This window comes from Panthera pardus, unplaced genomic scaffold (assembly GCF_024362965.1).
Source record: "Panthera pardus isolate Hobbes unplaced genomic scaffold, ASM2436296v1 HiC_scaffold_10, whole genome shotgun sequence".
In the NCBI taxonomy this organism is placed as follows: Eukaryota; Metazoa; Chordata; class Mammalia; order Carnivora; family Felidae; genus Panthera; species Panthera pardus.
The window spans coordinates 48,812,382-48,829,359 of record NW_026526655.1 but is presented as its reverse complement, the minus strand read 5'-3'; the positions used below and the strand labels follow the sequence as shown (position 1 = coordinate 48,829,359).

General features: G+C 35.3%; 1 protein-coding gene across 1 annotated transcript in view; it reads right to left on the bottom strand.

The window, feature by feature from the left end:
- Positions 1-13,506, bottom strand: part of LOC109254473 (uncharacterized) — a 56,675-nt gene extending 43,169 nt beyond the window's left edge. Inside the window, exon 1 of the mRNA XM_053901819.1 lies at positions 13,367-13,506. Coding sequence (XP_053757794.1) covers positions 13,367-13,506 — 140 coding nt within the window. The remainder of the gene's footprint in view (positions 1-13,366) is intronic.
- Between the last annotated feature and the right edge of the window lie 3,472 nt (positions 13,507-16,978).

The following is a 16,978-nucleotide window of genomic DNA, read 5'->3' as shown; positions in this document are numbered from 1 at the left end:
ATATCAGTAAATTGGGTTTATTTCTAACAAACTTAAATATGTTTAGTGACTTTAAATAAGCTACATTTGAACCATCAAAACAATTTCTTGGCATGGGATCAGAAAAAACACAATTCATTTATGTAAATCAAATAGTTAAAGCCATCAGTCAATAATCGCATGATGTAATCATACATCTCACAATGACATTCTCTTGAATCAATCAATACCTTAAAGTATATTGAAAGCAATTCCCTGAATATATTTCTACAATTAAAGATATCTTCATCAGAGGGCTTAGAAATAATCGAAACACTTTAAGATTTTCCTTCTCCTTAAGATAATTTAAAGAAAATGATCAAAGTTAATTTTTAAATACATATCCATGACAGATTGAAAGTTGCACTAATATTTGATATAAGATTTAAAAACCAAAATTTATAAACCTATAACTGATATTTTTACCAAGATGGAATATTTTCTCTTTTTTTATGACCTTATTTTTTAAAATGTAGAATCACCCTTTTCTTTTTCTTATGGAAACAATCCATGAATATCATGTTGCCATGTAGTTTTGTTCTATGTAATTGAGATTAGATTTAAGTTATATATTCAGATAAACTCCATACACACTGCCGTCCTATCAAATAATTGTTGACCAAAGGCATACTAACTGGAATACATTTAGGTAATGTTTAGAAAAGAAAGCATTTCTCATATCTATCAATATACAGTTAAGTCGTTCACTTAGGGTGATCTTCAAATACCTAGTATATAAAAATGGGCTAAAAATAAATCATTACACTTAGGTAATTAATATTTATTTGCAAAGATCTTTTCACAAAGTTTTTATAATAGCAATCTAGTTTTATTATTTATTTATTTATTTTCTTAACATTTTTATTTATTTTTGAGAGCTAGAGAGAGACAGAGCATGAGTGGGGGACAGGCAGAGACAGAGGGAGGCACAGAATCCGAAGCAGGTGCCAGGCTCAGAGCTGTCAGCTCAGAGCCCAATGCTGGGGTCAAACTCACAAACCATGAGATCATGCCCACGCTGAAGTCGGACGCTTAACCCACTGACCACCCAGGCATCCCTAGCAATCTAATTTTAAATGTATTCAGTGTAGATTTCAGAGTGCTTACTAGAAAATGCAGGTACAGGAGAAAAATAAAACTAAAAAAGTTATACACAAAAATTTAAGAGCGGTTATTTGTATTATTATTGAAACCCCTGCTTAAATGGCTGCTATGTAACTAAACTCTCTTAATTCTTATCATATTACCCTTAAGTGTTTTGTCTTTTTTTCCTGATATCTTTTTATTCCATTTCTTAAATGTGGATAATTGGTCAAAGACAATTAAAAAAATATATTCATTAGGGACTCCTGGGTGGCTCAGTTGGTTAAGCATCCCACTTTGTCTCAAGTCATGATCTTGTGGTTTGTGAGTTCAAGCCTCACAGCATTGGGTTCTGTGCTAACAGCTTGGAGGCTGGAGCCTGCTTTGTATTCTATGTCTCCCTCTCTCTCTGTCCCTCCCCTGCTCATGCTCTGTCTCTCTCTCAAAAATAAATAAACATTTTTTAAAAATTTAAAAAAATATTCATTATTTCCCAAATTCCACAGGATAAATATTTTTTTCCATTTAACAGAACATAAAATGCTCCTTGTGATCTTTAATTTTTTTAACGTTTATTCATTTTTTTTAAGAACGAGAAACAAAGCGAGAGCAAGGGAGAAGCAGAGAGAGAGGGAGACACAGAATCTGAAGCAGGCTCCAGGCTCGGAGCTGTCAGCACAGAGCCTGACGCGGGGTGGGGGCTGGAACTCACAAACCTCAAGATCATGACCTGAACCAAAGTCCAAGGTCAGATGCTTAACCAACTGAGCCACCCAGGTGCTCCTGCCTCCTGTGATTTTACCTTTGCTTAGCATTCTAGGCTTATTTCTTTATTAACATTCATCTCCAGCAATTACAACGTTTATTGGGTTCCCTACCCAATTGTTGGGTTTATCAGAGTTGGGTTTTTCACCTTTCTGGCATTGCTCAAATGGTTTCCTTTCCCCAAAATTTTGTTTTCTAGTTTATCCAACTAACTGTACTATGAGGTAACTTTAACACAAAATTTTCTTCTTCTCAAAACCAAGCTTTAGTACCATCATCAGCAAATCCATATTACCATACCTTTACATGTTAAATCATTGCAAGTGTTTTATCTTCATCTGCTTTTATGTACTTTTGTCCTGTTAGACCAAGCTTGTTGCATCCATTAGCTTTGTCATTAACTGAAAACAACAGAATCCAACTAAACTTCCTGAATGAAGGAAGAGATTTAATTGTTTCTTGTGATATTTCAGGAAGTTGGACATTCAAAGTTGGTTTCAGGGAATTATTCAAATCACCACCACTGATATCATCCCAATCTACTGTTCTTGGCAGTTTGGTATTAAATGTGTTGCCCCATGTTTCAGGTATTTACTGCATAAATGTAGAACATACTAAATGAACAACAATTTAGTTTAGCTTTGTAGACGAGCTTCATTGGGCCACAAAATTATAGTGCATTTAATTGGCCATAATTTATAGTTAAATTAGTATATTGAAATATTGAATTTAATGTTTGAATTTAGGATAGTAAAGTCTGAAAATGAGAAAAAAAATCTTTTTTTTTATCACATTGTCTATGATGGACTAGTCACATCTAATTTAGGTCACTTTTGTCAATATTTCCTGCTCTATATATTAACTCTTGAAGCTAGAAAAGCTTTCACCAAACTGCACAGTTATATTATGAGTGAACTAAAAAAACAAAATGAAACAAAACAAACACACTGTTTATTTGATAGCTTATCAAAAATAAGAATTTATAATTTGATTTCTAGGGCTTAAATATCCTAAATACCCAACTTATTAATGGCTTATCATAAAAATGTATGCACAAACAAGTGTTGATAAACAGAAGTTGTTATCCACTAGAAACATTTTTTTCATGTCTACTAAGTTTTATGGTAAACAATGCAATATATAATAGTGCTTAATTTGTGTGTTGCTAACAATGCTTTGGAACATGACTAACATATTCAATAGTGAGATGGCCCTGGACTTACTTATTTACACTTGTAATTTACCCATACCACGATGACTAACTCTCTCAATAACTCCAGCCTTGTGAGACCCTACTCTTCCATTCTCCATATATCTGGATTGCCTTGTGCTCTGGCATTTCAGGCTCTCTTAAAGCTCCATATTGAGGCTGGCTACTATGTGGGACTCTCAGGAGATTAGGAAAAAAAAGAGAGAGAGAAAGGCCAGAATATTTATTCCCATGGTTTCTTTCTCTCTAAACCCTAGTTTTGCAATGGTGCTTTCTTAGTTTAACACTGTGGTTTCTGTGGGTAAACCATATTCCCATGGGTATAGCGTCCAACACATACTGCTTTATGGCTGTCTTCCCTGGCTACTTTAGTCCTGGATGTGGAAAAGCCTTTCTAGTATTGCTAGTCCCTAACATGATTCCATAACCATGTCCACTCTTTTGTAATAGCCCATTTATCAATTTCTCTTTAATCACATTTCTGAATGCATCATTTCTTTTTCCTGTGGGCATCCTGAGTAATATGTTCTGCTCTACTTTTTAACTTTTCTTGCATGTGTTACCTCCTTAAGTACTATACAGTTTACACATTTAACATGTATAGTATTTATTGCCTGTTTCTCCCTACCAACGTAAGTGGTACATGAGCAGGGGAGTATGCCGTATCCTAGAATAGATCTAGTATATCAATAGATATTTCAAAATATTTGCTGAATAAATCATTTGAAAATTGCATTCAGAATTCCAATCTGATATACTAAGAACGCATCTTCTTTTGTTGCTAACTTGATTGAGAAACCCTGTTAGTGTCAAACTGTTGGAGCAGATTTTTTCTTATATCTGAAGCAACATTATCCATTATTCAGCCTATAGAAGCAGCTCCAGCAGACCAGGGTGAGTTCACTAAGATTACGAAAGAATCTATTAAAGTTGTATTGAAAGGGACAGCAGAGCTTTGGGGCTTCCGGCTGGGGTACTTTCTCACGTTGGTCTCGGTGATACTTTGAAAAGGAAAAGAATTTCCTTCCCTTTTAACTACAACACCCTAGGTCCTTCATGTTTCACATTACAAATACACCTCTAATTTCTATCTCCACTACCAGGTACCCCAGTCACTTTAATAGAAGAACACTGAATTAAAGTACCAATTGAATCAGAATTTCACATGGAAAAAAAAAGTCAATACTTGGGGAAAATACTTTGATTAATTGCTTGACTTAGTAATAGTGCCACTACATAATGTATTGAAGGTGAAAGAGGGCACAATTGTAAACAGAACTCCACTCAGCAAAGTGAGACATATGATGGAGGTAGTTTGAAGAAACCAAGTTACCAAATGTTAATTGTGTCAAGAGTTCAAAAGAGTAGAGTAGTGGTTATGTAGAATTCAATATTTATGGTCATAATATGGCCAGAGAAGAAACACACATTTGAAAGGAAAGAGAGAGGGAAAGAAAAAATGTAGCCTAATAATGTGGATTTTTGTTTATAATCTTGATCTGGAATATTTTTTTATAAGTTGATTGCCAAAATCCATTAATAATGAAACTTTATCTTAGCTGACACAATGTTATTTATTTTTCTGACTTAGTTTGAATATTTATGAGTTTCCATGCCTGGACTCTGATTGCAATGTAATAAATAAAATATGTAGTATATGCAACTTATTATCTCTCTAAATCACGACCCCCCTCAGTGTGAATTCCTAAACACATATGACCCCAGGACTCAGATTTGAGATTGTAGACCTATATTATTACATTATAGCTCCTCCTCTCCATTACTGGTTGTGATGGTAATTAAAAAAAGTTTTTTTACATTTATTTATTTTTGATAGAGACAGAGCACAAGTGGGGGAGGGGCAGAGAGAGAAGACACAGAATCTGAAGCAGGCTCCACGCTCCGAGCTGTCAGCACAGAGCCCAAAGCGGGGCTCGAACTCACAAACCTTACAAGATCATGACTTGAGCCAAAGTCGACGCTTAACCGACTGAGCCACCCAGGCGCCCCTGTGTGGAGGTGTTTTTTAGAAGTGATTAATATTTAAATCAATAATCGACTGAGTAAAGAGATTACCTTACATGAAGCACCTGGCTGACTCTGCTGTTGGAGCATGTGACTGTTGATCTCAGGGTCCTGAGTTCAAGCCCTACATTGGGCATGCAGCTTACTGAAAAAAAAAAAAAAAAAAAAAAAAAAAAAAGACATTACCCTCCATATGCGGGTGAGCTTTATCCAATTGGTTGAAGGCCTTAGAAAAAAAAAGAATGAGATCCTCTAGAGATTCTGCCTCTAGATTGCTTTAGACTCAAGGCTGAAACATCAATTCTTTTCTGGATCCATGCTCCCAGCTTGACCTGCAGAATTCAAACTTGCCAGCCCCCACAATTGTGTTGAACCAATTCCTTAAAATCTTTATTTATATGTTTATCTATCAATACAGCTATATAATTGATTCTGTTTTCTCTACACTAGCTAATACACTAACTAAAAATGTCACTTACAAGTACACTTCAAACCTGGTTTCTTTGTACTTCTCTGTATTGTGCTTCTTGTGTTACATGCTGTGGCCAGGTTGTTGTTTCCTTTCCATCTGCTAAATGTACTGTGCTCAGTCCTACCAACAGGTTTTCCCACAAGCTCCTATCTCTCTGAAGATCATGCTGCATCTTCCTGAATGGTGTTCCTGCTTTATTCAGCATACATATTTTAGCCTAATGAAAACGTTCTCAGTGAGGTGTCCCAATCGTCTATGATTAAGAATGGTTACTCCGTAGGAGGCTTCCATGGATTTTCTTTTTAATAGAATTTATTTATTAGAGCTGTTTTAGGTTCACAGTAAAATTGAGCAGAAGGTGCCCAGGTTTCCCATATACCTTCTGGCCCCACACATGGATAGTTTGCCCTATTATTGACATCTCCTACCAGAGTGGTACAATTGTCACAATTGATGAAATTCCATTGACATCATTATCACCCAAGGTTCAGAGTTTACAAGAAGGTTCACTCTCGGCGTTATACATTCTGTGGGTTTGGACAAATTTATGACATATACCCACCATTATAGTGGTGCCCTAAAATAGTTTCACTGCCCTAAAAATCTTCTCCATTAATTCTTAATATTTCCCTTATCTTTATTTACCACAGTTTGTCATTTGAAGAGGTTCTTACCAATCATGGGAAATTATTACTTGAGTAAGGCTACTTAAAGTAAATTCTTTGGCATAGGTCAAAATTATATTGTAAATATAAAGCAAACAAACAATTAAATGAGATTAAAAACATTTCTGTAAATGTATATAAATAATACAATATTTCTTCAAATTGAGATTACGTACTGAGTAAATGAACAAATAAACAAATGAGTGAGTAAAAATGAGGTAAGTTGATTTTGTAGATAATTTTTCAGAAGAAATTATATAATTACAAAATAAATCATCTTTACAGGAGGCTCTCAAAACATGATCATAAAAGGGTCATTTACTTCAAACTAACTGAAACTTTATCACTTTTTCCAAAGATCACTCTTAACCTTTTCATAAGAAAATGATTTTCTTTAGAAGCGTATCTACTATCAACATCTTTGTCCATTTTCTCGTTTTCAGTTGATCACTAGTCTATCTCTGCCAGGGTTCTTTTAAATAGTTTTATGCAAAATATTTATAGCTGGAATGACATGGAGCTGTAGCATCTGAGCAGATACTGAACCAGTTCATTTCAGCTGATTTTCAGCCTTGGATTTGCTATGAGAATATTTTCAAAACCACTGTAGTTAACTTTATGAAATGTTTCTTCTGCTGAAAAATAAACTATATCAGTTTGTAATTGATTTGCATTTTTGTTAGTTAACAGGATACTGGTTTTTGAAACTTTCCCTAGAGAGACCAAAAAAGGGTACTGATATTAAAGAAGACCTGTGTTTGAATAGAAACTAGCTTATATTGTGGTCAGTTTATCAGTTAATACTTTTGTGTCATGGTGATTTTTGCTTCCCTCACTTGAACTTATTGGAAATAAATCTTAATAATGAAAATGGGGTTATGGTTGACTACCACTTAACATCCTCTTTGTCACATTAAAAAGTACTTCCACCCAAAATTAAGAAAGACAGAGAAGGCATATGAGCCATCCAGAATAAACATCAGGGATATGAATTTATAAAAACTGGAATGAAATAATTGGCAAACAATGAATAGCATGTTAGAAGACTAGTAACTTGGAAAAAATATATGAAAGTGTTCTGATTTTCAACATATGTATTTGGAAGCTAATTTTATACTCTGAATACTGGGAGGGCTTTTAATTCCGTTAATTTGATTGTGAACATGATTATGCCCAATAAAATATTTATTAACATTTAGATGGTATGTTTCAATTGCTGAATATGGTAATATTTGAAGAATAAAATGGTTTAAATAGAAGAACTAAAGGGAAGACATAAATTATGTTATTCTAAAGCTAGATGTGATTAGTAATTATAGTTTTATAAATGTGAAAATACATGAATTAGAAGCTAACACCATTCACCTGTTGATTTTTGCATGTAGCCCTCATTATACTTCTTCAAGTGAGAACACTTGTGAGTGCATTGTTCTTCATCATTCAGAGATCAGTAAGAAGAAAACAATAGTATTAAAAGAAGAGAGTGTGAAAAATACAATCTCGAATATCAAATTTAAGTAATATGTGTACACGTATGTTGAAAATTATTCTCAGAAAAATGTAAGTGTACTTTTTAACAAAATTTCATACAAAATATATTTTTAATATTAATTACCAATTATGTCTTTTCAGCCTATGTCCTTTCTTACATTCAAACATTTTGACATTCTCAAATTATTGCTTAGGAGGAGGTTGTGACACTCGAAAAAGAAAAATAGGAGCTACTTTCAACTTTTGAGTGTTAAATGGTTACTGTTGAAATCATGATTGGAGTTCATTCTGAGCATGAGCAGTAGATATAAGCAAACACCTGATGAGTAAAAACAATGCTTCCTTTGCCGTCTATCCTAACTCCCATATTAAATAATACTGGTTCTTTGGTATGTTGGAGTAGGGAAAAGTTTCACAAGAGCTAAAGTGAATAATTTTAAGGATAGTTTTAGAAAAGAACTAGTGCTGTGTATACTGCAGACTAAGCTCTAAGGTGGAATGAAATAGTAAAGATTTGGGAATTCTGAATGCACAGAGCTCTTATCCAGGAGGAGTCCAGCAAGTCGGTGTGACTATAGTGTAAAAAGAACAACACTGTATCTAGGAAAATAGTGCCTATGAGGAGAATAACAACTAGAATTGTAGTGTATTAGCTTGCTACTGCTGCTTTACAATTACCACAAACAATGGTCACAAACATAATGGTTTAACATAACACAAATTATTACCTTTTACTTCTGGAAATTAGAAGTCTGAAATGGGTCTCATGGGTCTAAAATCAAGGCCTTGCTCTGTGACAGGCTCTGATGGAGAACCCATTTTTTTTTTGCCTTTTCCAGCTTCCAGAGGGTACCCTCATTACTTGCCCTGTTGCCCCCTTCCATTGTCAATGCCAGCAATGGTCTGATGAGTCTTTCCCACATTGCATAATTCTGATTCCGAATCTCTTGCTTCTCTCTTTAACTTATAAGGATCTTTGAGACTACATTGGGCCCATCCCAATTTTAATATCAATGCCTTATTTCAGAACTTGTTACAAAAATTTACCTGCCAGTGGGTTTCCTGTATTCAGGCCATTTTATTAATGGGGAATTTATTTATTTTGTTCTAAAAGATTTTTTTTTGTTTTAGTTTTAGGTCTTTAACACATCTTGCATTAATTTTTCAGTACATTCTGTTAAAAATCAAGGTTAGTTTTTCTATACATTTAATCAGTTGTTCAGAAAAAAATATGGAGTTTTACATTACTGTATGAAATTGGTATGAGGGACCCTTGTCAAAAATCAATTCACTATTTATGCTTAGACCTATTACTGGACTCTCTATTCAGTGTCACTGATCAATCTGTCTTTCCTGCTACCAATTTTATAACGAATTTTGAAGCCAATTTGGTGCGAGTCTCCATTTTTCCCCCCTTTTTAAACAAGATTATATTGTTTCTTCTAGGTCCTTTGCATTGCTACATAAAATTTAGAATTTTTTTGTACTTCTACAAAAATCTATTACTATTTTGATTGAAATGCTTTTGAATCATATGTAGGGAAAATATTGAATCTCACTTTTGTGTAAAATGTCCTTCTAAAATAAGCCTTATAAATTAGTGTATTGCTTCATAGTTGTAGCCTATTGTTCACATGAACAAACTACTTGTATGTAATGGCTCATTTTTCTTTGATATAAGATTTTCTATTTAGGTTGGTTTTTGCAGTGTTTGATTATGAAAGTTCTTTGTATCCATCTTCCTTGGGATTTGCTAGACTTCTGCAGGGTTGTTTTTTTTTTTTTTATAGATTTAGAAAATTATCTGCCATTATTTTTTTACATACTTTTCTTCCCCATCACCTGTCTCTTCCTGTGGAGCTCTAATTGCATGATTCCTAGACTACTTGCTATTGTTGTCCTCCAGTCACTGAGGTTCTGTTTAAATCTCCCCACTCTCTGTTCTTCAGTTAGGATACAGTTTGTTGATCTGTCTTTAAGTCACTAAGCTTTTTTTTCTCACGTATCCTATTTTACTCTTAAGCCAGTCAATACGTTTTTTGTTTGTTTCTGCTTTACAGTTTGGTTAAGTTATAACTGATGTATAATGAATTTTTCATATTTTAAAACTATAACTTAATGAGATTTTACATAAGTATAAAATTGCATGATCATCACCACAATCAAGATAAACATATCCTTCTTCCATCCAAGTTTCTTCATGCCATTTTGTAATACATCTTTCTCTCCACTCTCATCCCCTGAAACCACTGATCTGCTTTACATCATTATAAATTAGTTTGCATTTTCTGGACTTTTGTACAAATAAAATGGTGCAGTAGGTATTCTTTACTGTCTGGTTTCTTTTGCTCAACATAATAATTCTGAGAATGATATAAGCTGTTGTATGTATCTTGATTCCTGTTTTATTACTGAGGATTATTGTATCCTCAGCAATAGATACTGAAATAGCAGGATTTGTTTATTCATTCACCTGTTAATGGACATTAAAATTGTTTCTAGTTTGGGGCTATTTCAAATAAAATATCTATGAATATTTGTGTGCAAGTCTCTGTGTATAAATGCATTTTCATTACTCCTGGGTAAATATCTAGAAGTAGAATTGCTGGAAAATCTGTAGGTATATGATTAACTTTTCTTTCTTTTTTAAATATTTTTGTAATGTTTATTTATTTTTGAGAGAGAGAGAGAGAGAGAGAGAGAGAGAGAGAAGAGAAAGACAGAGAGTGAGCACAAGTGGGCAGAGAGACAGAGAGACCCAGAATCTGAAGACACAGTCTCCAGGCTCCAAGCTGTCAGCATGGAGCCCAATGCGGGGCTCAAACTCATGAACTGAGATCATTACCTGAGTCGAAGCTGGACACTTAACTGACTGAGCCACTCAGGTGTCCCTGTGACTAATTACAAAAAAAAATTGGTTAAACCACTTTCCACAGTGGTGCACCAATGAAGTTGTCTATAATGCATATTTCAATTTTTTCAAAACCTAGCTGACACTAAAGCATTATATTTTAATTTTAATTTTAGCTATTATTCTTTCGTTCTTGCATTTCTATTTGATTTCTTTCTATAATTTCCATTTTTTGCAATGTTTTTCTTTACATTTGAGCATTCTTATAATACTTGTCCTAAGGCATTTATCTGGTATTGTAACATCTGGTTCTTTGTTACTGCTTTTATTGTGTGATTGATATTGTGAACAATTGCGAGGGGTTTGATGTTCTTATTTGATAAGTACTTACATTGCAGGGTTATCTTCTTGACTCCATTAGGCTTAGATTATCTGTCAATGTTAGAATATTTTTGTCCTCTGTGGTAGACCATGAAACAGCTTAGGAAATACCTCACAAAGTGTGACCTTGTGAGATGTACCAACTGAATGACTAAATTGTTCAATGAGGTCTCTCAAATCTGACTAGACCTCAACTCCAACACCTTCCAGCCATAACACCCTATGGCATCTCTGTTCAACTTGTAGCCCCAAAGAAGCCACTCTCTTCTGGACCCCTTGTCTGTTAATTTTCTTCCTAATCCTTGGTCCACACATGCAAGACCTGCTATACAGACTTATGGAGTCATGTTGCTTCACAGATGTCTCCTCTCCAGTGTCCTGATGAACCACTTCAACAACTGCAAGTTAGAGCTGAGACTCCACCTTCCTGTTCTGTTGTCCAGAAAGTGCCCACGTTTTGAATGAGGTGAATGTGGATTTTTTTTTTCTCAAGGATCACTTTTCTGAGATGCCTGCATATAAATGTCTGAAAAAAGTTGCTTCACATATTTTATCTTGTGCTAAACTTATTTGTGTTAGGAGAACATGTTCAATACCAATTACTTCATTATGACAGACAACAGAAATCCCTCTGCCATTATCTTTCAAAGATTTCTCTACCAAATTATTTCTATTTTCTCTCTGTGGAACTCTTATTACATATTTGTTAGCTGTTTATACTCTACTTCTATGTCCTAAATGGACATCTATATTATACATAATATATGTGTGTATTATATGTATGTATGTAACATATATTCTATATTAATATATTATATCACATATATACTGCAAATACGTATATGTTTACAAATACATGACATATACCCAAATACATTCACACATATGTATTCATATATATATTTAATATTTTATACACTTATATTGGATTGTGAGTGAATTCATCAAGTCTATTTTCAAATCTTTGATTCTATCTTCATCTGAGTGGAATCTACCACTTAACCCACTTATTAAAAGTAGGTTTCTGCTTTCTTTTTATATTTCAATAGCTATATCTTCCATTTCTATAATTTCCATTTGATACGTGTCCAAAGAGGTCATAATTCCTTTTTCTCGCCTTAAAATCCTAATTTTCCTCTCTTGTTTTGGAACTTTTAAAACAATTTCTTGCCCACACATTTCAAATATCTCAAATCTCTTGAGCCCCTGGTTTTAAAGAATGAAGTCTGTGTTTACATATTTTTTTGATGATATCATACAACATTTACTTAGAGAGTTTCAATAAAAGTAGAGATAAGATCATCACCCTTACCTTCAAAATTCCTGGTCTGTAGATGCATACTCAGTAATCATCTAACCATAAACAATAATTGTTATAAAAATAGATGAGATTGTCAAGGGATATATTTTATTTTTACTTTCAGGGTTTTTTTTTTTTTTTTAATATGAAGCAAAGATGGGGCTAAAATCAGACTCTAAAAATAGCATCATTTAAAGGATAGGCCAAGGACGAGCCAAGATGGCAGAACAGCATGGAAGCTTTTTGTGTGTCTCACGTCCATGAAATACAGCCAGACCAACACTAAACCATCCTACACACCTAGAAAACTGATTGGAAGATTAACACAACAATCTGCACAACCTGAACTACAGAATTCAGCAAGTACATGACACGAAGAGCTGAACATGGGGAGTGAGAAGACGCAGAAGGTAGGGAACTGCTTTGGGGGGCAGAGAGAGGACAGAGACTGGGGAGAGGGGAGAATACGGAAAAAGCACCCCTCCCCAAAAGCAGCTGGAGAGAAAGTGGAAAATTGGAAACAGCCACAGGGACTAAACTAAAAAGGGACAAAGGAGAGGGCTTAAATTCCATTAAGACTGTAAACAAGGGGAACACAAAGGCTGCAACTCCACAGCTCGATACCTGGTGGTGCTCTGGTGGGAAAGGTGAATCCCCAGGAACAGAGTGGGGTCCGGAAGGTTCTTGGGCCACGCGGGGAAAAGCGGTTCCACTGCTGGAAGGACATTTGGTAGAGACTGTTGAAGCCACCTGGTCCCAGCAGACCCTGGAAGGCAGCCACATTCGCTGGTACTGGGGCAAGGTTGTTGAGGGTGAAGCCTGGTGCCAGATGTGGCTTGTGATTTTCCATAATCCCTGAAACGCTGCTGCTACACTGTCTCGCGAACTTTTTCTGGGGCGGGCTGGCACCTGGCTGCAGTCTCAGGGCACCAGCAGCAGCAGGGTCCAGCAAGCGTTCCTGGGTGCTGCTGACATTCGGCCATTGCTCATTCGGCCACTGCTCAGTGAGACCCTCCCGCAGAGGAGCAGAACAGGTCAAAGCCGCAGCCCTTCAAAACAGCCGGGAAAACAGCCGCATCTGAGACAACACTCGGGAGAGAGGTACTGCCTGGGGCCTGGCCACGGAGAGTGGGAAAGCGGGGAGTGGACGAGAGCTGAAGACGGAGGACCAGTGCTCAATTGCCGATCTGGGAGAACAGACTGGATGGCTGGATGGTGCCATTTTTCAAGGCTCCCGCGGCGCATGCGCACCTACAAGCTCGGCAACAATCCACCCCAGTAGGCTGGCAGTGCCATCTAGTGGAGAGCAGAGCCATTACACTGAGCCCTGCGCAACTGGGCCGGCCAATTTCGCTCTTCAAGAACACAAACCTCACCGCCGGCTTAATTTATGGACTATAAAGAACTACATGGACTGACCTCTAGGGGTAAATGAAGCAATTTCAGTCCTACTTCAATCTGTTAGCAGGTTCATCTATTCAATTTTGTTTTCTCTTTTTCTTTTTTCTCTTTTACAATTCTTTTCTTTTTCTTGAATACAGAAAGAGAAAAAACTCATTTTTATTTTCAATTTTTATTAAAAATATGTCTTTAATGTTTATTACTATATTTTTTCCTTTTGTGTAATTTTTTTCAAATTCTACTTTACTTCCATCATTTTATTTTAGTCTACTTCCGTTTACTCACCTTTTCAAATTTTCAAACAATTTCCTTTTTTTTTCTTTTTTTCTTTTTCACTTCTTTTCTTTTCCTTGAATGCCAAAAGAGAAAAACTTCATTTTTACTTTCAATTTCTTTTAAAAATATTTTTATTTAATTTTTATTACCATATTTTTTGTTTTATGTAATTTTTTTTCAAATTATACCTTACTCCCATCATTTTATTTCAGTCTACTACATTGTATTCACTTTTTCAAATTCTCAATTTCTTTTTTTGTTTTTTCTTTTCTTTTTTCAATCTTTTTTCTTGTTTTTGTTTCTTTTCTTTTTCTTAAATACAGAAAATGAAAAAAAATCATATTTCCTTTTTAATTTTTATTAAAAATATTTTTCTTTAATTTTTTTCTACTATATTCTCTACTTTTGTGTATTTTAGTCTACTTTAGTGTATTCATTTCTTCAAATTCTCGATTTCCTTTTTTTCTCTCCCCCCCTTTTTTAAAAAAAATTTTCTGCTTTTTTCTTGTTTGTTTCTCTTATCTGTCAAACCACTTTCTACACCCAGACCAAAACACACCTAGGATCTAGCATCACCTAATCGATTTGTGTGTGTGTGTGTGTGTGTGTGTGTGTGTGTTTAATTTTTATTTTAGTATTTTTTTAATTTTAAGTTTTTTAATTTCAATTTCTCTACCTCATTAATTCCTTTTCTTCCTTCAAAATGACAAAACGAAGGAATGCACCCCAAAAGAAAGAGCACAAAGAAACGACAGCCAAGGATTTAACCAACCCAGACACAAGCAAGATGTCTGAACCAGAATTTAGAATCATGATAATAAGAATACAACTGGAATCTAAAATAGATTAGAATTCCTTTCTGCAGAGATAAAAGAAGTAAAAAATAGCCAGAATGAAATTAAAAATGCTATAACTGAGATGCAATCATGGATGGATGCAGCAGCAGCAAGGATGGACAAGGCAGAACAGAGAATCAGCGATATAGAGGACAAACTTATAGAGATAAACGAAGCAGAAAAAAAAAAGAGGGAGATTAAGGCAAAAGAGCACTATTTAAGAATTAGAGAAATCAGTGACTCATTAAAAAGGAACAACATCAGAATCATAGGGGTCCCAGAGGAGGAAGAGAGACAAATAGGGGTAGAAGGGTTATGTAAGCAAATCATAGCGGAAAACTTTCCTAACCTGGGGAAAGACACAGACATCAAAATCCAGGAAGCACAGAGGACTCCCATTAGATTCAACAAGGCATCAACAAGGCATATCATAGTCAAATTCACAAAATACTCAGGCAAGGAGAGAATCATGAAAGCAACAAGGGAAAAAAAGTCCCTAACCTACAAGGGAAGACAGATCAGGTTTGCAGCAGACCTATCCACAGAAACTTGGCAGGCCAGAAAGGAGTGGCAGGATATATTCAGTGTGCTGAATCAGAAAAATATGCAGCCAAGAATTCTTTATCCAACAAGGCTGTCATTCAAAATAGAAGGAGAGAGAAAAAGTTTCCCAGACAAACAAAAATGAAAGGAGTTTGTGACCACTAAACCAGCCCTGAAAGAAATTTGAAGGGGCACTCTCTGTAGGGAGAAAAGATGAAAAAATATATAAATACATACATACATACATACATACATACATACCAGAAGCAACAAAAGATTAGAAAGGACCAGAGAACACCACCAGAAACTCCAACTCACAAGCATCATAATGGCAATAAATTCATATCTTTCAGTACTCACTGTAAACGTCAACAGACTCAATGCTCCAATCAAAAGACACAGGGTAACAGAATGGATAAGAAAACAAGATCCATCTATATGCTGTTTACAAGAAACCCACTTTAGACCTAAAGGCACCTTCAGATTGAAAATCAAGGGATGGAGAACCATCCATCATGCTAATGGTCAACAAAAGAAAGCTGGAGTAGCCATACTTATATCAAACAATCTATACTTAAAACAAAGATTGTATTGGGGCACCCGGGTGGCTCAGTCAGTAAAGCATCTGACTTTAGCTCAGGTCATGATATCATGGTTCGTGGGTTCAAGCCCTGCATTAGGGTCTGTGCTGACAGCTCAGAGCCTGGAGCCTGTTTCAGATTCTGTATCTCCCTCTCTCTCTGCCCCTCCCCCACTCACGCTCTGTCTCCATCTCAAAAATAAATAAATATTAAACAATATTTTTTTAAATAAAGACTATCAAGAGATGTAGAAGGGCATTATATCATAATTGAGGGGTCTATCAACCAAGAAGACCTAACAATTATAAACATTTATGCGCCAAATGTGGAGCACCCAAATATATAAATCAATTAATCACAAACATGAAGAAATTCATTGATGGTAATACCATAATATTAGGAGACTTCAACATCCCACTCACATCAATGTACAGATCATCTAATCAAAAAATCAACAAGGAAACAATGGCTTTGAATGACACATTGGACCAGATGGACTTAACAGATATATTCAGAACATTTCATCTCAAAGCAGCAGTGCACCTGGAACTTCTCCAGTGCACCTGGAACATTCTCCAGAATAGACCATATACTGGGACACAAATCAGCCCTAAGTAAGTACAAAAAGATCAAGATCCTATCGTGCATATTTTCAGACCACAATGCTATGAAACTCAAAATCAACCACAATAAAAAATTTGGAAAGGTAACAAATACTTGGAGACTGAAGAACATCCTACTAAACAATGAATGGGCTAACCAAGCAGTTAGAGAGGAAATTAAAAAGTATATGGAAGTCAATGAAAATGATAACACCACAACCCAAAACCTTTGGGATGTAGCAAAGACGGTCATAAGAGGAAAGTATATAGCAATCCAGGCCTTCCTAAAGAAGGAAGAAAGATCTCAGATGCACAACCTAACCTTACTCCTTAAGGAGCTGGAAAAAGAACAGCAAATAAAACCCCAAGCCAGCAGAAGACAGGAAATAATAAAGATTAGAGCAGAAATTAATGCTATTGAAACCAAAAAATCTGTAGAACAGATCAATGAAACCAGATGCTGGTTCTTTGAAAGAAT